The sequence below is a fragment of the Callorhinchus milii genome, unplaced genomic scaffold, assembly GCF_018977255.1.
Source record: "Callorhinchus milii isolate IMCB2004 unplaced genomic scaffold, IMCB_Cmil_1.0 Scaffold13, whole genome shotgun sequence".
Classification (NCBI taxonomy): Eukaryota; Metazoa; Chordata; class Chondrichthyes; order Chimaeriformes; family Callorhinchidae; genus Callorhinchus; species Callorhinchus milii.
This window is the reverse complement of record NW_024704754.1, coordinates 3,798,228-3,821,515: the sequence shown is the minus strand read 5'-3', so window position 1 is coordinate 3,821,515 and position 23,288 is coordinate 3,798,228. Positions and strand designations below refer to the sequence as shown.

General features: G+C 41.0%; 1 protein-coding gene across 1 annotated transcript in view; it reads left to right on the top strand.

Moving 5' to 3' along the window:
* pdlim4 (PDZ and LIM domain 4) overlaps positions 1-17,230 on the top strand; it is a 19,617-nt gene extending 2,387 nt beyond the window's left edge. Inside the window, exons 2-7 of the mRNA XM_007901263.2 lie at positions 4,273-4,424; positions 10,715-10,799; positions 12,081-12,268; positions 12,596-12,753; positions 15,429-15,549; positions 16,243-17,230. Of these exons, the coding sequence (XP_007899454.1) occupies positions 4,273-4,424; positions 10,715-10,799; positions 12,081-12,268; positions 12,596-12,753; positions 15,429-15,549; positions 16,243-16,438 (900 nt within the window). The 3' untranslated portion in view covers positions 16,439-17,230. The remainder of the gene's footprint in view (positions 1-4,272; positions 4,425-10,714; positions 10,800-12,080; positions 12,269-12,595; positions 12,754-15,428; positions 15,550-16,242) is intronic.
* The last annotated feature ends 6,058 nt before the right edge of the window (positions 17,231-23,288 follow it).

Genomic DNA, 23,288 nt, shown 5'->3' with positions numbered 1-23,288 from the left:
CTCCCCCACCCCTACCCCCAGCTCGGGGGTCTCGGGGGTAAGACAGTAACTCTGTCTGTCCAGCGCCTTGGGATGTCCTCCCGACGTGAAAGGCACTTTACAAATGTAATTTTGTTGTTGTTGTATTGTAAACAGTTTGAAACAAAACTGATTTTCTTTTTTAAGAGATCCCTGCATGAATTTCAACATATCCGATCAGCAAAACCCAACCAGAGTCGATCTGTCCGATTTGCTTAGTCTCAGTACCAGTCGAGCAGACTCGGAACATTAAATCTAATTGCATAGTCAGATCGTTGTACTGACTGACATCTTTCGGGAAGAGAAATGTATGCAAATTTCAGACTTTTACTGTCAATTCAGTATGAGGAAAACAAAGTGATTTTCGGAGGTTCAGGTAGAGTATCACAACAATAACAACAACTTGCACTTATATAGCACCATCCAAGCAGGGTAGCATCTCAGAGTGCTTAACAGTGCGGAGCACGTCTACCCACACATACCCAGTGACCTAATCCAATCCAATACAAAATTACATTTGTATAGCGCCTTTCATGTCGGGAGGATGTCCCAAGTCGCTGGACAGTCAGGGATTTGGACCTGGGCGGGTGGGGGTGGGATTGGGGTAAGGGAGGAGGGAGGGTAGCAGGGTGGCTGAAGGCACGGTCGAAGAGGAGGGTCTTGAGATGCGCCTTGAAGGAGGCAAGCGAGGGAACGAGGTGGAGGGATTGTGGGATGATACCCACACACGGTGACTGATACCCACACGCACATAATGGCCGATACCCAGACACACACAATCAAAGGTTATAGGTATTGCCAGGTGGAATTTGTTTTAAATAGCAAAAAATTATAATTGTGTTACTTTTGTTGCTGTATTATGTTGGTCTTTGGAAAGCAAAAGTTGTATTTGAAATAAGGATTCCTATTTCAAACGTCTTCCCTTAAAGCTACGCTTCTAGGCACTCTACCCCCGACTTTCAAATTCCCCTTGAAGACCTTTTTGATCGTGCCGAAGCACCGCTGTATAAATGCAAGTTGTTGCTGGCGACGTATTTACCAGATCAACCCACAATTAAAAACCAAACAGCTTTACTTCAACCTTCCGTACGAGTGCTGCAGTCCTACCCTTTGTCTGCATTTTGTCTTTCTTTGCGTACCTGTAATCTGATAGAACTTAGTCTAGAATTTTCCTGCTTATATTTATAAGCAATTAGGAAATGTTTGGGCCAGAACAGTGAGTGCAACTGAAGCTTTCCAGAAGGAGCTGCAGTTAGCACATTGATGTAGAATTAGTCATCTGAACTGTACAGCTGCATTAATCACTGGAGAGTGACTCTGGCCCTAACGTGTTTGGAAGCACAATTCTCAACAAGACATGTTGGAGGACGGGGTTGGAGGGGGGGGGGGGGCGCGGGGAGAGGGGGAGGGAAAAACCAAACCTTCAATTGCTTTCCTCTCAAAAAAATCTGTTCTGCCAAGATGTTTTTAATTCTCCTAAACAAACTTCTGTTTTTCGACCAGATTGAAAAACTCAGCAAATATCATGGATTAAAATGTTAGGCCTTTTGGGTCACAGTATGATTTGTTTTTTTTTTGGTCAGACGCATGAGTAACTGTAACTCTTTGTTGTGCTTAAAAGTATCCAGACAGAGTTTCACATAATGTCTGCCACCCACTTATGGAAACGTTGCTGTTCCTGTAATGGAATGCACATATTCTCTGCTTAACAACATTAAGCGCAGGTTGATGAAAGTCAAGCATTCCAGACACCAGATTGTGCATCAGGTAATTCTGGACCTCAGGTCGCTAAAGCCACATTGCCATTGAGAGTCTTAAATTTGTTTTCTGTATGGTTTTAGCCCAGTAGACAAACGCCAGGGGTGTACTTGACCACGGGCGCTGACCATCATTGGCTACATGTTTGTGTAGAATAGTCACAAAATAAATACGGCTTCTCATTATAAATACTACTCCAATATTTACCTCTTCTCTGGAGATAACCGCAGGGCGAACTGTCCTTTTTTTCCCAATCAAGCAAGTTAATGTGTGTGTGGGAACATTACAATTAATACGAGGGAAAGAAAGTAATATGATTAAAACGTAAGATTGACACATACAAGCATCGAAATGTAAATTCCCAAACCTTGATTAAATGTTCCCTTTGTCTGTGTATGCATTAATGGAGTCTGTTTTCCCCCCCCCTCCTTTTAGTTTATTTATGTTTGCCTTAATGATTCAGTTTTAATGTTAATTAAATAATTCCATTTGAGAAAATCCAAGCTCATAACTGATTAAAATTAAATAGCATCTGGCATTTCTTTGTATCACCTACAATTGTAGATTTTTTTTCTTTTTTTGGTTGCACTCAAATCTGGGCCTCTTTCAACTGCACTGATTTATTCATTTTCCATGAGTGTAGATTTTGTGACTTCCCTTGTTTTGTACAGCACGCATTTCAAGTGGAAATAACAAGTAGGTTTAGCAAAATGTGGCTGGCGAAAAAAAACGAGATGTGTCAAAGCTTGACAAGTCATTCAAATTGAAAGTGGAGAGACTTTCGTAACCTGAGAATTCGTCCCTTTTGTGTAACTGTCCGTTATCCATCTCGGATTATTGTACTTTGGGCTATTCTTTGCTTAAGTTACCAAATATGTTACCCAAAGTTGAGAGGCTTGTAAGTTTCTTTGACCAGATGTGAGGTTTCTGTCGTGTAATTGCAACGATACGGGCCTCCGTTTGGTACTCCTTTGATCTGACTCTTTCTATCGTTTTGCTGGAATCTTTTGACTTCAAGATTGTCGGTTTTTGAAATCGAAGCCAAAGGTGACTCGTGAAACCATTTCTTTATAAAATTCTTGGCATGACAGTAAACCTAGTTGTGAAATCCATATACATCTTCTCCCCCCACCCCCCCATCCACCCCGGGTTCATAATGAGAATCCAAGATGAAGTTATCTAATTGGTATATCATCTGTTTAGAATATTTCACCGCTTCGTGAATTCAGTTCTGGTTAGTTAATATTTGCTGTTATGATTCTCTTTTATTCTCTTGAAGTTTGCAGTCTACGGATATTTGGTAGCACAGAGATGTTGGAATGTGTAGGATTGAAAAGATGATTGACGTTCCAAAGTTAAATAAAACAGACAGACACGTCTTGTCAAATCTATGTTTTGACCAATAGTGACCGATCATAATAGCTGTTCTGGGACCATTTTAAGTAAAGCTGTGGATGGTCTGTTCATGTGAGCTCAGTAATAATAATATTCCTTGTGTTTTATAAAGCTCCTGATCACGTAATTGAAACACCTCGAATGATACATGGGATTTACTCTTTAAGTGAAGTGACACTGTATTTTGTAGGAAAATGGAGTACTGTAATATTCTACAATATCTTTTTAATAATGTATTATATGTGTATTCACCTGCTGTTGATACCATCAGCATAATCTAAAGCACAATAGAAAGATCAATCATATTGACAGATCTGTTGGTTCAGTGGTTCATACCAAACCATGACTCTACTTGGGACTGAGGCCAATTGTGCTGTTCTCAGGTTATAACATGACTTCCAGCTACAGCATCAACCAAACTACCATCTGCACTTTGTGTGAGTCCTTTGGTCATTGTGTGGAGTCCTGTAGCTCAGTGGTTAGAGCACTCGCTTTGCAAGTGAGAGACCTGGGTTCAATTCCAGGCAGAGGGCGAAACCTCGGGCAAGTTTCCTGACTCCACACAGAGCCTAATAATAATCCCTCCAAAACCAAAAACAATAATAAATTGGTCATTTTCAATCTACGACTGCTTGTGGGACATTGCTGTGCGCAATTGGCTGCCGCGTTCGCCCACAAATATACAGTCAATTCACTTTACAGTATATTCTGTGAAGCGCTTTGGGACTTCCTCCCGACGTGAAAAGCGCTATAACAAATGCAAGGATTATTATTATTATTATTATTATTATTATAAGGCGTTGTATTACATCTGGCATTGGAAGATTCCTTCCTCCAGAGAGAATACAACAACTTAACAACAATTTGGATTTATACAGCGCCCTTCATGCCGGTTAACCTCCTAGGGTGCTTGTAATAAGTATAACTCATAATGACATGACTCAATTAATCGTTTAATCACTAGAAAATGAGATGTTATTAGTATTTATCACTTTAAATTTGTGGAGTAATGTAAAGTCTAACTACATTTTAATAAATGTTTCAATTATTAGACTCTCGATGTCAAAACATTCTGATGTGTGGGCTTTTTAACTGTTGAAGGTTACCCCTGGAGGTAAGGCATCCACAGCTAACCTCTCACCTGGTGATGTTATATTGGCGATCAATGAAGATAGTACAGAAAAGATGACCCATTTGGATGCTCAAAACAAGATCAAAGCCTGTACAGACCAACTCATTCTTACCATCAACAGGTCAGTAAGTAAAAAGAATCTTGCTGAGGATAAGTGAAATTTCCCAATAAGGACTGACAAAAATTTGGGAGGAAAGTATATTCGACCGTTGAGAACTCTTCCTAGACCGGACACATGACAAAAGCATGAATTTTTCTTGAACAAAATGCTTTTACTGACATTATATAATAATAATAATCCTTGCTTTTGATATGGTGCCTTATTACGTCTTTGAAACGTCTCAAAGCACTTCACAGAATAAACCGCAAAGTGATTTGACATTGGCCTCTATAGCATTGGGAAGAGCAATTGCTCGTAACTTTTCATAAAATCATAGAATCAAAGAATTATACCTCTCAGAAGGAGGCCATTCGGCGAATCGTGCCTGCTCTGGCTCTTTGAAAGAGCTATCTAAATTAATCCCACTCTTCCGCGCACTCCCCTTTTATCATTATATTGTATGCAAACCATTCAAATGACATGCTTTGATTGAATTGCATCATTATATCTGTCCGTGCTTGTTTAGAAAGTAAGGTTGCCACAGAATTTGCATCAACAGATAACTGCATATCACAAATCAGATTTAAACTCGTTCCTCTTTAGTAATGCGGAGCATTCCTGGAATATGAAATCTCTTTATGATTTTCAAAATCAGTGTTCCACGTTGTAAAAGTTTTATTAAGAAAAACACAAGATGCTGTGGATCCGTGCCCAGGACATCAAAGGGTAACTCTGCCGCTTGAATCCTGATTCCAAAATGGAGTCACTAAAAATCACAGAAAATCTGAAAGACCGTATAATCTAAATTCAGGAGTCCTGTAGCTTAGTGGTTAGAGTGAGAGAACCTGGGTTCGATTCTTGGGCAGAGGGAAATGTTGGGCAAGTTGCCTTACTCTACACGCCTCTGTTTATCTAGCAGTAAGTACTAACCTGGTTGTTAGTCAATTGGCAGATCGCTTTTCTGGGGGTCATAATCCCTTCAAAAAATAAAAGAATAAAAAATTGGTCCTCCTGTGTTTTGCCCACAAAATATACAGTCAATTCCCTTTACAGTATATACTGTGAAGCGCTTGGAAATGTTTCGAAGACATGATAAGACGCAATATCCAATGCAAGGATTATTATTATATTATTCAGTTTACTTTTGGTACAGGAAAGTTAACCAGTGTTGTTATTGGAATACTATTCCAGTGTTGGAGAAACCAAAGTAAACCTGACACTGTTTTCTATTGGGTTTTAGTGCCAAATGCCAATCTGAATAATGTCATTGCGGGCAGTAACTGGGCAATGGGGGATTTGTGTCCTCGCCTCATCTTCAATGGAGTTGCTAAATTAAACATGTTGTATTGCTCACTTTCGACAGCACAAAACAAAAGGTTTCAGGTAAACCAGCGAGACACTTGTGCAGTATTTCTATTTCTCATTCTATAATCAGACAATACTTTTTTGGGCCAAACGATCAAAAAACCCTGACTGTCCAGCGCCCTGGGATGTCTTTCCGACATGAAGGGCGCTGTACAGGTGTAATTTGGTGTTGTATTTTGATTCCTGAGACTGTAGATCCAGTGTGAAATGTATAAGTATAAGCCCCCTTACCCTCCAGCCCCCTTACCCTCCAGCCCCCTTACTTCCACCCTTCTTGATTCCAACCTCCAGCTTAGGTGCAAACCCTTGACTGTACAGCACCCTGGGATGCCCTTCTGACGCGAAAGCCTCAGTGTAACTGTTATTTGTTGTTGTGGTTTGTTTTCAGGGTGGTGTTTGGGTATGGAATGTTTTTCCTCATGTTGGAGATTGCTTAACCAGTCCTTCCGTGTGAAGGGAATTGATTGAACTAAATGTACCAGTTGAGAGCACAATGTGTTGGCACTTTAACTAATGCCTCACACATTCAACCAGACACTTTCAGCACACATCTTTTCGGGTGGATTATCAATGACTCTTATTAGCCGAGTTCAGGTAATGGCAAAGTTATGTGAAAACTCATTAAGATCTTATCGAGGTTCCACCATATGAAAAGTACTTTGAACTCCCAACTGTGCACATGTGTTTTTTTTATTGAGGTATAAAGAAAGAGTGCTTTATTTAGAAATATCACACAAGACAGTAAAACTGCAAGTTCTCAACTGCTACCTCTTAAAGTGAGTTGACAGGAGTTCAAAGTCTAACTTTTATCAATGTTTAAATCTTTTAACAACCATTATTTAAAGGTCTGAGTCCCTGAATTAGGGACTTTGTTTGTCTTTGTTAAAGGGTTGTTGGAAGAAGTGGGGATAAATTTGGAAGGTGCTTGTATTTAAAATTCATTATCTAACTTGTAAGCGCTCCAGAACACTACCTTGCGTGAAGGGTACTGTATAAATGCAAGTTGTTGTTGTTGTTGTAATCACTTGTTGAATATTTAGTGTAAAGTGAATACACAATTAACTGTGGCATAATGTTTGCAGTCCCACTGGTCGTTTACTCTATCAATATAACTTTTCAGAGCATACAGAATTTGGCAAATTGTTAAATTCACCCTATATTTTGAAGCCAATTTTCTTTGCTATTTTAAGTGCAGGAAAATGTCTGTGTAAAAGGACGAAGACTGAATTCAATAATTTGCTAAATTCTCGACATACTGGAATGCTAAATGGAGTAAATCTGAACCCAGGTGGAACCTTATCCCAGTGATGTTGAGCTAACAGTCATTTTTTTACCCATTTTGGATAATAGTGCAAAGCTAAATATGGAGTGGTTAAATATCTATTCCATTTCTCATTATTTGGAGTATATAATGGGTTGTGCCTCAGAGTCTGCTCTGTTGGTGGGAATATTTTACTTTATGATGATAATACCTGAAGCTTAATTGCAGACATTTCATATGCTTCTGAATCATGTTAAATTTACCCCGTATTTTGAAGCCAATTTTCTTCGTTATTTTAAGATCAGGAAAATCTTAGTTGACAACTGTGTGAGTTTGGGTTGACTGTGTTTGTGTGTGTGTGTGTGTGTGTGTGTGTGTGCAACTTTTATAAATTTATTCACCAGACTTTAAAATCGATGATTAAAGTAAGCCAATTGAAAAGAAAGAAAATATTAGCAATAGAACTTCATAACACGAAATTTAACACTGCACTCACACACGCATGAGGAACACTAAATCGACAGAAGGGAAAAACTGATATATGAAAACATTATCGAGTTGAAAATCACAATGCCCACAAATAAAAGGGGAAAATGTGGCTTGTTTTATAATTAAGATTTAGAGGTTTTCCGTCTTATGATAAATGTATTAGTCCGCAGCAGTGTATGTTAATGTGACAGATTCACAAAGGATGCAGTCAAAAACATACAGTAGTAATAAATGATTCCTAGCAGATGATGTACAGTCATGGGGCTGCCTTGTTTTCATTTTAAAAAATTGTGTTTAATTCTGCAGATTGATTTCCCCCTCGCTCTCCCATGGTTTAGCTGACGTTGGATCATCTTTAGACTATATTATTATTATGATATGGATCAGAAGGTTGTTGGTTCAATTCCCAGTCTGCCCTGACTTAACTGATCCCTCTCAGGGCAGCTGTTAGTGCGCTGCAGTTGCCTGTTGGTGCCTCTGGGTTTGGGAGAAAAATCATCCAGGATTCCTATTTCTCATCACTAGCCAGTGTGAAAGTGCGTGTGTAGCTGTCTGGGGAAAAGAGAACAAGGTTTGGCTCTGACTCCATGGTCGAACAGCCTGAAACACTTGCTGTCCAGCTCACACAGGGATAAGGATCGCTAACGTGATGTTTCATCAGTAAATACCCATTTGTATTCATCTCAAATCTCGCCCAGCTATTTATCATACCATGTGCTAAATTCCTGGTGGGACTATGCAAGGAATTTACCAGGCTGACACTATAAGAACGGTACTAAAACCATGAGGATTTAGGTCTTGAAAATTGTCAGGCTATTTGACGATAAACAACATCACATTTGAGCCCTTTCCAAACTACGGCTCGAATGGTATTGCAGAACTTTATTGTACGTTACAAACCTTTTTCAAGAAGTTCTTGGAAGGCCTGTTCAGATTTGTCACTTCACATGTCATTGCTATGCAAATCTCATATAGCAACAAGAGAACAATAACCTGTACAAATTCCCATTAGGCTGTCAACAAGTTTCTTCATGCAGCAGAAACAAACTCCAGAATTCTTTGTTTCTTGTTCCATGAACCTGATGAATGACCTCACTTCTAAAGAAAACATTGCTTCTCTTTTGAGACAAAGAGAAGTGCTTTAACATGAACGCTGAGCGGAAGCTGTGAGCAATTTGTTGCTAAAAACCATGCAATGCAATTTATTCCGCTTTCTGGGTCTCCGAATCGCACAATATTTCAAAATAAATTCCTATAATTGTAGGTGAACGGGTTGTTTCTTTAGAGGTGTTTAAATTGTTTTTTTTCTTCCTTACAGCAAGTACACAATGCACAAGGTTTGTCAGATGATTTTTTTAAAAAAAATGAGAAGCATATTAATCCGGATGAGCACCTGAAAGCAATTATAACAAAATCTTAATCTTTCCTCTAGGCTATCAAAGTGTTTTCTCCAATTATACTAACTCAATGCTCATCCCTATATATTGCATATATTTTTAAATGCGGTGCATAAGATATCAGCCCACCTCTGTCAGGCAACACACTTGGACAAACTGACAGTCCATCCTCACAGGCCTGCAGTCTTGCTTTAACATTGCTGGCTGGCACATTGTCTCTCTGGGATGATCCCGGAGGCAAGGGAAGACCATTCGCCTCGCAAGCGAGAGACCTAGGTTTGCTTCCCAGGCAGGGCGAAACTTTGGGCAAGTTTCCTTACCCCACACGCCTCTTGTTTCCCTAGTAATAAGTAGGACCCCGGTTGGCGGATCGCTTTTCCTGGGGTAATAATTCCTTAAAAAAAAAATAATAATTTGGTCAATCAAACCACGACTGATTGTGGGACGCTGCTCTGCGCAATTAGCTGCCATGTTTCACCCGGAAGATATACACTTTACAGTATATTCTATGAAGCTCTTTGAGACGTCTCGAAGACGTGATAAGGCGCTTTATCAAATGCAAGGATTATTATTGTTATATTTACAGTGACAGTTTACAAGACGTTATCCTGTGAGAAAGGCGCAATATAAATGCAAGTTGTTGTTGTTGCTATCACTCTCCCTCTGAGTCATCGGTGATCGTTTCTGTTTGATATGTGATTAATGAAGAGTGTGGATCTGAATAAACATGTGAGGCAGGCAGGAATCTGCGCAGAAAGTTTTATTCCTGTGTGCTGTGTCATGCGACTGCTAGGAGAAATTGTAGAGCAACATAATACACATCCATAATCTGTTCCAGATTTAGTCAGTAGTCCTGTCACATACCATCCATGTGGCCTTTAGCCCTTCAGTATTAAAAAGAAAATTATACTGTGGTTTCACATTCAGTATATGACTGGATTGACTTGGTTTTTTTCTGGCTCTCCTCTGGAAGTTCTCTCCGTGCTATATTGAGATCTAATCAGGAGATTGAGTGAAACTGATATGCGTTATTTCCTCAGTTGTTTGGTGAAACGGCACAATGATGTAATTCATTGTGTTGCCCACATGATCTAAATATACCACTGTTTGTTTTGTGTGTAAATAAATCTTATTCGATCTGATAAATGGTCCATATGGTGTTCTTCTATTTGTATGTTATTTTAAAAAGATGGTCTCCAATAGATTTGTTTTAATCGTTTATCCCCAACCTCTGCTTGTTCTCTCTCCCCTTTTGAAGTGTTATCGCAATTGGTTGTTGCATTTCGCCCACAAAATATACAGTCAATTCACTTTACAGTATATTCTGTGAAGCGCTTTGAGACGTCTCGAAGACGTGATAAGGCCCTATATCAAATACAAGGATTATTACTATTGTTGTTGTGCTCTCACTATCCTCAGCCTGATGCCCAGTCACTTGGAGACATCCTCCCGACGTGAAAGGCTCCATCTAAATGTAAATTGTTGCCGTTGCTCTCAGGCTCTCCATTTGCTCTTGAGAGATGAAAGTTGCCTCATACTACAATTGTGACATTATTGGTCCTGTGGATAATTGGCTGTCCAGCATGGGTCGAGGGCACAACAATAATTGATGTTATTACATGAAGTACAGCTTCTTGGGTCAAATCACCAGCTCGGGTGCGATTCCCTGATTGTCCAGCGCCTTGGGACCTCCTCCTGACGTGAAAGGCGCTCTACAAATATAATTTGTTATTGTTGTTCTCTATTTGCCGTTCCCAACTGGATTGTAGCTCAAGGCGGTCTCTTATTCTTTTTTGCAGATCTGAAAGCAATCTGTGGTCCCCAAATGGCTTTGAGGAAGGAAACTCACACCCCTTCAAAGCTAACCTACAGTCAGAACCACAGGTACTTGATTATGGAATAGGTTTGGACATTTAATCTATTTCTGAGTGCATAACCAATCTGCCCTAGAGTTTGAAGGATTCAAGATTTGTGCTACCTAAAATTTTCAGAATTATAGTTAAGTAGGTTTACACAATTTTAAACATTTGTAAACCTGTTTTCCATTAATTGTGATCTGAAGTCTGCTGAAAAGCGCAAACTATTCATCAACGTATTATTCATTGTAAAAATAGGAAAACACATTGATTTCTCCTTCCATGGTGAAATGAGAGTGGCCTGAGTTTTGCAATATGATTGAATTGACGGATGTTACTGCCCGGTTTTGTTAGGAATATTGTCATCGGAAAGAAATCTTGAAGTCATTCTTTCACTGGGCTTTTTCAGCAATCTGCAAAACAATGATTGAATTTCTTCCAAAATACAATGTGTGTTCTGTAGGTAAAGAAACTTCTCTGCAAAGTTATGTTGACTAAAGAAACAGCTGATCCAAGATAATTAAGATTATGCACATCCTCCCACTAAACATACAGTTACTACACTTTACAGTATATGCTTGAACCTTTGAAACATCCTCCTGATGTGAAAGGTGCTACACCAAATGTAAATTATTTTTTGAGTTAGAATGCTGAGGCCCATTGTGATTTACCAGACAATTTAACCTACTATTGTTAATAGTACAATAAATAGAAATACATCTGAATTGTATTCCCATCACACTTTGTCAATTGGTACAGATAAATTATTTTGGTAAATAATAATGATAATCCTTGCATTTGATATAGCACCTTATCACGTCTCCGAGACGTTTCAAAGCGCTTCACAGAATATACTGTAAAGTGAATGGACTGTAAATTTTGTGGGCGAAACGTGGCAGCCAATTACGCACAGCAGTGTCCCTTTTTCTTTCTGAAAGAGGACAGAATCCTTATTTTTAACTGGAAGCTACTCCAGTGAGGCAAAAATCAAACACTAGCCAATAATTGGAACACAATGTGCAACCTGAGTATTTCAATCTGATAACCGATAGGAAAAAATGAGTGGCTTATTCTTGTAATTAAGCTTTGGAACTGCCATATTCCCCCAAGATATTATTACATCTCCATAGAATAATAAAATCTGTTCTTGCATTCATGCCTTCGGCCACACTCCCACCCCCGCTCCCTCTACTTTCCAACCATCTCAATTCCAACCCCCAGCTCGGGTGCAAACCTTTAATAGTTCAGCATCTTAGGAGTCCTTCCGATGTGAAAAGCACAATATAACTGTAATGTATTGCTGTTGCAGGACGACAAATCTATAGGGAGCTCCCATAACAGAAAACCAATGCCATTTGCTGCTGGTGGAAATATAATTGAGACCAAACAATTGGTAAACGCACAGTACAACACTCCTGCGGCATTATATGCCAATGACATCGTCGACACCACCTTACAGGGAAAGCTAAGTGGCCTTCATGTCACTTCTCCTCAGAAGTAAGTACGTCTTAATGATTTCGCCAAAGTAAAATGATTCACTTTCAGAAAGTAAAGGATTACTTTTTGGAGGGATAAAAGTTGCAAAGGGATTTTTTTTTTATCACTGAGCTCTTAATAATAACAATGCAACCACAAGCTTTTGCAATGCTTGTTCTTCTAGACGCTTATAGGCTTCATCATTACCGGAGAGGTTCAGAAAATATGATGATGAAACCTTTTTATTTGGCAATCTGCAGAGCTAAAGATCTATATACACACATACACACACACACACACTCTGTTTGTGTTCATTTTGGTTGATTCTGTTAACTTCCTTTCCTGAAGCACCGAACCACCAAAATTGTCGCCAAAGACTTGGAATGAAATCGACACTGAGTCGGACGTCTACAAAATGCTTCAAGACGGCAGTGAGCCAATATCAGAGCCTAAACAGTCTGGTTCCTTCAAAATGCTGCAGGGCATGCTGGAAGCTGAGCAGACAGGTAATCCTCCGTCAGTAATGTGACCGCCACTCATTTGTGTGTATTGGATGCAAATCTATTTGCAGTAAGTTTAAAAATTTCTACAAAATGTTTTCTATTTGATCACAGTAATTAGTGACTATCCTCCGGGGCAAGGGTGTGAGTGCGTATGTGGGTGTGTGTGTGTCTCCTTTGATCTCAGTCGGCTCCAAGATGATCTGCTTGTAACAGAACGTTGGAGTTGAGCCAGCCCTCTGTGGCGGTCTCGGTAGTCTGGTTCCTAAGCCAGCCATGTCTGTGGTACTTCAGATAGACCAGTTTTGCTTGTTTTATTACCAGGACTTGGAGAGGCAGACCAGTCACTGAGGTGCAGGGATCCTTCCCACTCAGCTCCTGTTAACTCTGCAAGCAAAATTCCTAATGGATAGGGTGATCCTATCTGTACATACGGCAGGATGTTTGGCACAAAGTACTCTCTGGGCAATATTAGATTTGAGTTGGTTTAATTTTGAATACAACACCTAAGTGCACACTTGGTCCCCAAGCCTTAGCTCTTGCCAAACATGTGCCTAATAGCTTCGGAATTGGATAAACAAAGTGTGGCCCTCGTGCGCGAGTGCATGTACATTCCATTCCTAGCCAGGGACATTTCCGTGTGTAAGTGACACACGCGTGGAACTCTCCGTTCGCTTTGGATACTCTTAAGTATAGTGATGGGTTTCCGCATGTGTGAGATACCCGAGTATTCAAAATCATTTGGGCACAGAAGTGTTTTTTTAAAAAAAATCTATATATACGGCGTGCTGGCAAATCTGATTTTCCCTAATCCACAAGTAATTTGTAATTTAAAAACTAGGAAGTTAGATTTCAATGTAATCAAATGGACTTGTATTTCAAACTTGTATTTGAATAGCAACTGGGAGCAAGAACCTGGCTGGCTTGTGCTCATCTGGAACCCAGAAGCAAAGAGGCCCAAGTGTGACATGCTTACTGCTGTCTAATAAATATTTAAAAATTGAGCACAAACTGGAATTTATATATGAATTTTTCTGTGTGTGATTTCGGTTAAGTCCGTTTCACGGAAAATATTGAGCAATCAGACCTCAGGTCCTGATCCCCGACTGTTCAGCGCCTTGGGACATCGTCCCGACGTGAAAGGCGCTTTACAAATATAGTTTTGCTGTTGTTGTTAAATCCCTCCACGGTCTTGCCCCACCCTATCTTTGTGATAGGGTGGGGCAAGACCCTACCAAAAACCCTACCAATCCGCCCGCTCCCTCAGCTTGGCAGGCACTGTTTGATGTCACATCCCCAAACCTACTTACCCCACCATCGATTGGTGGGCCTTCAGCCTTCTTGACTCCAACCCAGTGTCCTTTCGCCTCACTTTCCTCACCTCCTTCAAGAGCCGTCTCAAGACTAACCTTCGGTCATCTTCCACGGTCTCCCCCCTTGCCCCATACCCTTCCCAAATCCAACCCCCAGCTCAGGTGCAAACCCTCGACTGTCCAGCTTGGGACATCCTCCTGACGTGAAAGCCGCTATATAAAGCCAATTTGTTGTTGTAAGTACTGTAAAAAGAAGAAGGTTCATCATATGTCTTTGTATGATATTAGATCCTCCTTGTAAGCTAAGTATGGTTAATCCTTATAATCTTGTATAACATCAAAAAAAATGTAAATCCCTTCCAGGCTTGAAAGTATCCTTATTTGTCTTTGTGGGATCCAAAAACTCTTCTCAAACCTGTTTTCTTCCCCCAGGTGTAGGATCATGTAGCGCAGGTGTCCTGTAGCTCAGTGGTAAGAGCACTCGCTTTGCAAGCGAGAGACCTGGGTTCAATTGCAGGCAGAGTGAAACCTTGGGCAAGTTTCCTTACTCCACACAGAGCCTAATAATAATCCCTCCAAAACCAAAAACAATAATAAATTGGTCATTTTCAATCTACGACTGTTTGTGGGACACTGCTGTGCGCAATTGGCTGCCGCGTTCGCCCACAAATATACAGTCAATTCACTTTACAGTGTGTTCTGTGAAGCGCTTTGGGACATCCTCCCGACGTGAAAAGCGCTATATCAAATGCAAGGATTATTATTATTATTATTATTATCATCATGACATCGAAACTTTCAAGAAAGTTTCAGTCATGTTGGTGGTAATAATAATCATATAATAATAATCCTTGCATTTGACATAGCGCCTTATCGCGGTCATTGAGACATCTCAAAGCGTTTCACAGAATATACTGTAGAGTGTAGTGTGTATTTTGTGGTAGAGGAAACAAACCACAACAACAACAAATGACATTTGTATAGCGCCTATCATATCAACTGAAAGTATGTTAGCAGCATGTGACAATCTTAGCGGTTTAAAATCTTACCTGCACGAATAGTTTTGAAGCTTTACAATACAATTAAGCATATTTGTTTTCCCTATGTTACCGGCAGAAAGCCAAGAAAAAAATTGGAGTTGTATTTAACATGTGCATATATATTCCACATCTTATTCCACGAGTGTCAGATTTTACCTTTCTTCCAGAAATGTACATTTATTTACAACATAAAGAGCATAATTTGGAGTAAGTCAAATGCTGGGATAAATTCATATATACACATATATATATGGTGGTGTGCGTGTACGTGTGTGTATATAATTCTAACTTTTAAAAATGAACCTATATTTTGTGAATTTTCTTGCAGGTGACAAAAGTGAAACTTCTGCTGTAACCAGAAGTGTCAAGTCCCCAGTAACGAAGCTCAGTAGTCCTCTGCCTCCGCCACAGAAGCTGCCTCAGTGCGTTAGATGTGAGACTGGTATAGTGTAAGTATATTCACACGAGACTAAATTCAAAAGGGCCGTGTACTTGTCTCTATTCAAGGAACAGGAAGATCCCAATGTCCCAAGTCAAGCTTGCGGCATGGAAGCCTCGTTCTCCTTTACGGTTCTGAGTTCCTGCAGAGGAGAACTTTGGCTGTGGCTGAGGTGAAGACCAGCAAAATCAGACTAGAAAAGGTAACGGATGGGGTCATAAAATCTAGGAGCAAAGTCCAGCATTCGGCTGTGAGGTAGATTTGTGGCAAACGCAGGAAGTGGATTAAGCTCAGGGAGCAAAAACGTAGTTATCCTTGTTGCACTTCTCTGAATCCTTCCCACACGTCTCCCTGCCCGGCCCACCATCGTCATTCGGGCTTTCAGTCTCTCTGCCCCGACCCTTTGGAACTCCATCCCACATTCCCTTCACCTCACTCCCTCCCTTCAAGGTGCGTCTCAAGACCCTCCTCTTCGACAGAGCCTTCGGGCTCTCTCCTCCCCTCCCTGCCCTCCACCCTCCCTTAACCCAACCCCCCACCCCCGCACCCCCGCACCCCCGCTCGGATCCAAATCCCTGACTCGCGACGTGAAAGGTGCTGTGTAAACATAATCTTGTATTTTAGGGATGTGTGTATGTGTCCATTTGTCTGTCTGTCTTGGTGCCTCTGATGATTTTAACTGTGTCCTTTTTTGTATTTCTAGCGGTGCCATTGTTAGGGCACGAGAGAAGCTGTACCACCCAACGTGCTTCATGTGCTCCGACTGTGGAATTAATCTCAAGCAGAAAGGATACTTCTTCATAGAAGAGCAGCTATACTGTGAGACCCATGCAAAAGCACGAGTTCAGCCCCCAGAGGGATATGAAGTTGTAGCCGTGTATCCCAATTCCAGGGTGTGAAAGCAAACACCGAGATGTGCTTTCTCGATCTCTTCCCTATTTAAAACCAAAACAAAAAAAAATCTTGGCTTTTTAGACCTGAGTTTTTAAAGGATCAATGGGCCACAGGTAAAATATGAATTTAATGTCCAGAGTCTGTACGGAGTCAGAATTGTCGTATGTTCTTTATTTTTTTTACCTGATGGTGCTGACTCCACACGGGACAATGAAAACTAAGTCATTGTAATAGTGCTTACAACACGCAGAAACTTAAGGGTCTATTCTTAATCAGCTAGGCTGTCCCAGCCAACACACAATACTCTTTCAAGGCAATAATCTCCTGTTACGTTTCCATTTTTTAAAAAAAGGACAAAATCTAAATGTGTCTTCCGATTTGGAAAAAGCTTAAGATCCCATTGACGGCCTATAGCTCCTTGAAACCTACAGCTTTAATACGTTGGATAGTTTTTTTAAAGAATAAACAGTCTTCTCAAAGTCTTTTTTTTAAAAAACAATCCATGCAAAGGCCGGTTATTTTCATTAACTCTAATGTAGACAGAATACTTGCAGTTTAATTGTTGAATTGATTATGGAAGAATATCCATAAACTCCTTTCTCTGGACTGGTGTGTCCAGGACTAGTGATGTATTCATTACTAACAGATTCTTTTCACATGTCTTTGTAGCGGATTAAGAGTTTGTTTAGCATATTGGATTATTAATAGCTGTAATATTTCTGACAAAGATCCAATGTGTACCAGTATAGAATCATAAAATCGTACAGAACAGAAGGCCATTTGGCCCATCCTGTCTATGCCAACTCTTTGAAAGAGCTACCAACTAGTCCCATTCCCCCACTCTTACCCCACAGCCCCACAAATGTTTCCTTTTTAGGTACCCATCCAATTCCCTTTTGAAACTATTATCGAATCTGCTTCCACCAACCTTTCAGGCAGTGCATTCCAGACCATAACAACTCCCTGGGTAAAAATAATTCTCCTCGTCTCCCTTCTGGTTCTTTTGCCAATTATCTTAAATCTGTGTATTCAGGTTACCGACCCACCCACCAGAGAAAGTTTCTCCCTATTTACTCTTAACAAAACACTTCAATCCCCTTATTGTGCATTGAGGTGTTTCAATAAAATGACAATATGGTGTCATCGCAAAACAATTTTTTTTCCTGTCTTTTGCTGTAAGGCAATTTCTGAGAAATTAATTTAAGTCCTCTCTCTGGGAGCAGTACATTTGTTTAGAAAACATTATGTATTTTGCAGAAGATTTTTGGTGACAAATGGGTTAAAGGCCAATGAATACTGGAGGTTAAAGATTCAATATCTCGCAAGTTCGTCCACACAACACACAGCCACTGCACTTTACAATCTATTCTGTGAAGTGCTTTGGGAATCCTTCAGCCGTGAAGGGCACATTACAACATGTAAGGATGGTTCTTATCATGTCCATATTTTCTTTTTAAAAAAAAGATTTGTAGTGAGTCTTATTTCATGAGCAGAACCATGGGGTTTATTATAGAATTGAACATCCCAAGTGTTTAGTACTTGTTGACGTGTAAGTACATTCACAACAATCCAATATTGTATTTTTTTCTAGATTATTGGAAGCTCATAATCTATTTTGAAGGCTGCAATAATTTTTTAAACCATTGCAAATTGTATTGGACTGATGAGCAAGTGTAGATCTCTCAGGTCGGCCTGAAATCCTGATTGTCGCGGGGGCCATAGCTCTTGGTTGGCCGGGGAGAAAAAAAAAGCTGCCTCTCTGTCTTCAACCTTTGGAACCCCATCCCACATTCCCTTTGCCTTACTCCATCCCTTGCCTCCTTCAAGACCTGTCTCAAGACCCTCCTCTTCGACCGCGACTTTGGTCACCCTCCTACCCCTACCCTTTGTGCCCTCCACCCCTCCTGATCTCAACCCCGTGCTTGAGTGCAAATTCCTGACTGTCCAGCACCTTGGGACATCCTCCCGACGGGAAAGGCGCTATACAAATGTAATTTGTTGCTGTTGCACGAATCATCGCTCTTCAGTGGTGGAAATGGTTACTTTGTCAATAGAAAACGTGATAATAATAATAATAATAATTCTTGTATTTTATTTAGGGCCTTATGACCTCGTTGGGACATCTCAAAGCACTTCACAGGATATACTGTCAAGTGAATTGATTGTATATCTTGTGGGCGAAATAAAACATGGCAATAATAATAATGCTTGGATTTGAGATAGCCATAGCACATCATTGAGACGTCTCAAATGTATAAATTCACGGTTTGCATGGAGCATCACTGCCATCCTGTGGTAATGCGATCAGATAAAACACATTGTACATTTGCACAAAGCATCACACTCCGGTGGTGAGAGAAGGGGAGGGGAGACAGCATTTCCTGTGCTGTAACCTAATCTTCCTCGTTAGGCTCTGGTTTGTTTTCGAGGTTGGCGATGCAGTAAAAACGTTGATAGACAACCTGTCACTGCATTAAGCCACTGAGCGGTGTAACAGCTGCGGAGAGCGAGTTGTGTGTGATTGCTGGAATGGAAAATTAATGAAAGTTTAATGAACAATAGAATTGCTTGTCACACACAAACACACATAGATACACACCCAGCCTCAACAACAAACCACTCAGCAATTCAACAAATATAAAGTGCTATATACACAGCACTCTCTGAAACTAGCATTGTTGAGGCACGATCCTGCGGATGAAACCTTAAGCTGAGGCTGTGCCTGTTCGGATGGATGTTGAAGGTCTCATGACACTATTGGAAAAGAGAAGGGAGTTTCTCCTCTTGTCCTGGATAACAATCTCCTCGATAAAATTGGCAGCAGTTTCCTTTGGCCTTCTTTCCAATGAGATAGAAATTCCTGCTTTGCTCACTCATTGAGCTACATGTAGTTATGTGCCGCGAACAGCAGGAGTCGCTGTGCGGTCAGAGACTGCAGTGTGGCTCCTGTACAGGCAGGCAGCGCTGTGGGTGGTCAGGGATTGTCATATGGTTCTTGTATAGAGCAGTGTGTGTAATCACGATTGCACATGATTAAGCAGGGTCTCCTTGGAGCTGAACTGGCTCCAAGGTGACATTGCCTGGCAAAGGAATGTCGGAATCGAGCCAGTCCTCTGTGGCAATCTCTAGTCCAGTTCCTGATCCAGGCGGGTCCGCAGGAGCCAGCCTGGCTCATCAGCAGGACCTGGAAGGGCAGACCAGTCACTGGGACAAGAAGTCATCCCGCTCAGCTCCTGTTAACCCTGCAAGCCAAAGCCCTAACAGGTAAGTTGGTCCTAGCTGGACAAGCAGCAGGAAAGCTTGCCAGATAGGGATATCAATGGCAAGCTATTCGGTTTTAGCTGGTTAGACTCCAACAGTACCCCAACGCACACTCTGGGGTCCCCCAAGCCTTGGCTCTTGCCAACCTGTGTCTAATACTTTCTAGAATTAGATAAGCAGGACACGTCCCAGGGGAGAGTATGTAAAGCATTCCAACAGTCTATCTTTGGGACTTCCATGTGTAGGTGGGACGCATGGACATCTCAGCTTGGTTTGGATAATCTTAAGCACGGTGATGAGTTTCTGCGTGTGTCAGACACCTGGCTGACCCCCCCCCCAAAAAAAATAACCATTACACATGATTACACTGTCAGGTTTGGTTCAGTGTAGTTGAGAGTTGGTCTCAGTCAGGGTTGGCTCAGGCCTGTTGCACTCTTCTGTGGACTATAAGGTAAGTGCGTACTAGGGTGAACTATAAGTGTGTGGTGTGATAACTGAATCTAGTGCCCTCTTTCTGTCTTGCACTTTTCCACACTCCAGAGGTTTGGCAACACAAAGTGGAGATAATGTGGTCTGATAACTGAACACATATTAGCCAAATAAAATTTAGGATTTAGTCCCTAATTACAGTTACAGTTAGGGGTAGGGTTTAAGGGTTGCGATTAGGGTTAGTGCTGGTTAGGGTTTAGGGTTGGGTTTAGAGTTGCTGCAGTCTGCTTGGTAGGGTTAGGGTTCCCAATGTTTTCCAGTATAAAGAGTTTGGGTTAGGGTTAGAAACAGAGAAAACAGTCTATCTTCTGCTCATGGTATTCAAACAATCAGAGTTAAAAGTCACTATCTCTGGTCACTGTGAATGCCAACAAGGACGGTGAGGCTACTCATAGTGAGAGGAGAATGGGTGGCAGGAGGCTGCAATGCACTGGCCCCATGGAAATTTTAAAAATATATATTTTTGGTGTCAGACCTGATCCAGCTGGGTTTGAATTCCAGTTAAGCCAGGGTTAGTTAAGTTAGGGTTGCTGTACTGTGCTGTAAAGTGAAGTGACTGTGTTTTTGTGGATGAATGTCACATCCGATTTGCACACAGCGAAGTCCCACAAATAGCCATGAAGCTAATGAAGTGAATGGTCTTGGGTCAGGATACTGGGAGAAATTCCCTTTACTTTTTGTCCAGACGGGACCTTAGTTTAAGTCTCCCAGAACAGCTGATATAATCTTCTCACAACTCACTCAGCCACCTTAGCTATGCTCTGCACTGGAAGTAAAATATCTATTTGATATGGTATTTTGAAGAAATTTTTAATCTTGTCAATAATTAAATTTAAAATAATCAGATCTGCAAAACTGAGGTTAATCAGGTCTAAGCAACATACTTCAAATACCAGATGTTAAATACCCTGTGGCTATGTTGACAAGGGAAACAGTTAGTTTCCATGAAGCTTGGAGGGGTAAAGTTTTAAGGTTAATCTTTCTGCTTGTTAGAACCTGCCTGTTATCCATCTTTAAACCCAAACTTATTATTAAAAGAAAATAATCAAAATAATAAGCAGCAGGGATACTTTCATGAGATTTAGCTGCATGCAGCGTGTCTGTCTGTACTGGATAAACTCAACACTTTGAAACAGTGAATGCAGCATCCAATAAAGGCAGATGTTCGGATCAATGTCAAGTTTTGCCATGACAGCTGTTGATCTTTATCTGCTCGTGCCCACACCTGGCACTTGCCTTGACTTCCAAGCGTGGTTCGTGCAATATTGCTCAGTCTCCAATCCACCACCCGGCGCCTCCACTCGACTGACACCGGCCTTTCTACGCGTCCCTCGCACTCTCCACCCCACCATCCGAGATTGCGCTTCCAGCCCCGAACTGCGGAACACTTTACCTCAATCCCAATCCATCCGCTTTGCCCCCTCCCCTTTTTCAAGTCCCTCCTGGAAACCTTCCTCTTTGACGGTACCTATGGCCACCTCTGCCCCCACCCCACCCTGGTTCGGAGTCAGGCTCCGCTACTGTTAAGCGCCCTGAGATGCTACACTGCGTGGAGGGCGCTATATAAGTGCAAGTTGTTGTTATTGTGAAGAGTACAGTAAAATTGCATAGAGCGTCAGTCAGACCTCATTTGGAGACTGCATTCAGTTTTGGGCACCACACCTCAGGAAAGATATATTGGCCTTGGAGAGGGTGCAGCGCAGGTTCACTAGATTGTTACCGGGTTTAAGATTGAGGCGTTTAAGATGATAAAGTGATTTGATAAGGTAGATACAGTGAAGCTATTTCCTTTGGTGGAGGAATCCAAAACAAGGGGGAATAGTCTTAAAATTAAAAGCAGGCTATTTAAGAGTGAAATCAGGAAGCATTTTTTCACTCAAAGGGTGGTAGAGATCTGGAATTCTCTCCCCCAAAGAGTCGTGGGTGCTGGATCCAAGTTTGATAGAGTGAGGTTGATAGATCTTTGGTAGGTCGGGATATTAAGAGATTGGAGAGAAAGCGGGAAATTAGAATTGAAAGGATTAGTTGAGGTACAAATCAGCCATGATCTAATTAAATAACGGAACAGGCTTGAGGGGATGAACAGTCTCCTCCTGTTCCTATTTTCCTATGTTCCTACAAAGTGCAATTTCTTCAGCAAGATTGACTGTGAAGTCTTCAGATGTTAAAAGATAACTTTGAGACGTCTGAAAGATGTGATAATGCACTATATCAAATGCAACGATTACTATTATGATTACAGTTTTCTACGCCATGCAAACCCACATATACATCTTATGTTTCCAAGATTTGTGTCATTTGCAAACTTTAAAATTTTGACCCCTATTCCTAAATCCAGGTCATTAATATAAATTAAAAAGAGCTCCTTAACTCTAACCAAATAGATTCTTTCTTTGAATCCTCTAGCTCGACATCCCTTTCCAGGGCTGTAACAGCATCTTTGATCAATACTGACACGCACCATTACTTTTTGTCCTTCTCTATCCCTTCTGAATGCATTGTAACCAGGGATGCTAAGCTCCCATTCCTGCCCTTGTTTGAATCAGGTCTTTGTTATTATCACTATATCATAACCCCATGTGGCAACTTGCGCCTGCAGCTCAATATTTGTCACCCTCTGTGCATTTACGCACGTGCAGTCGAAAATTGCCTGAGTCGGCATCGCTACCCCCCCCCTGTCTGATCCCTCCTATTTGATTGCCGTATTTGCCTATAAATACAGTCGTTACTCTTGACAGTAAAATCTTGTGAAGCTATTTCAGACGTCAGGACAAAGTGATAATACACCAAATGCAAGGTTTATTATTATCATTATTATAAACCATTCATTGCTGGTACCTTGCAGCTATTGCTAGAACAAGTGAACAAGTAAACTCTTGGTTTAGTCCAAAGGTGAGTTCAGGTAATGTTTCGGTGTTAATCAAAACCTTGTTTGGTGGGTGGGGGGGAGCGAAGGAGGAGGGCACAAAATCCAAAATGGTCTACTGAAAGAACATTTAAGCTTTCTTGAGGTTTTGTTGAAAAAAACAAGTGAAACATTGAGCTTTTTTCCCTCTGAAGGAGAGTTTGGATTAAAGAGCATCTGGTTCAGAGAGAACAAATAGC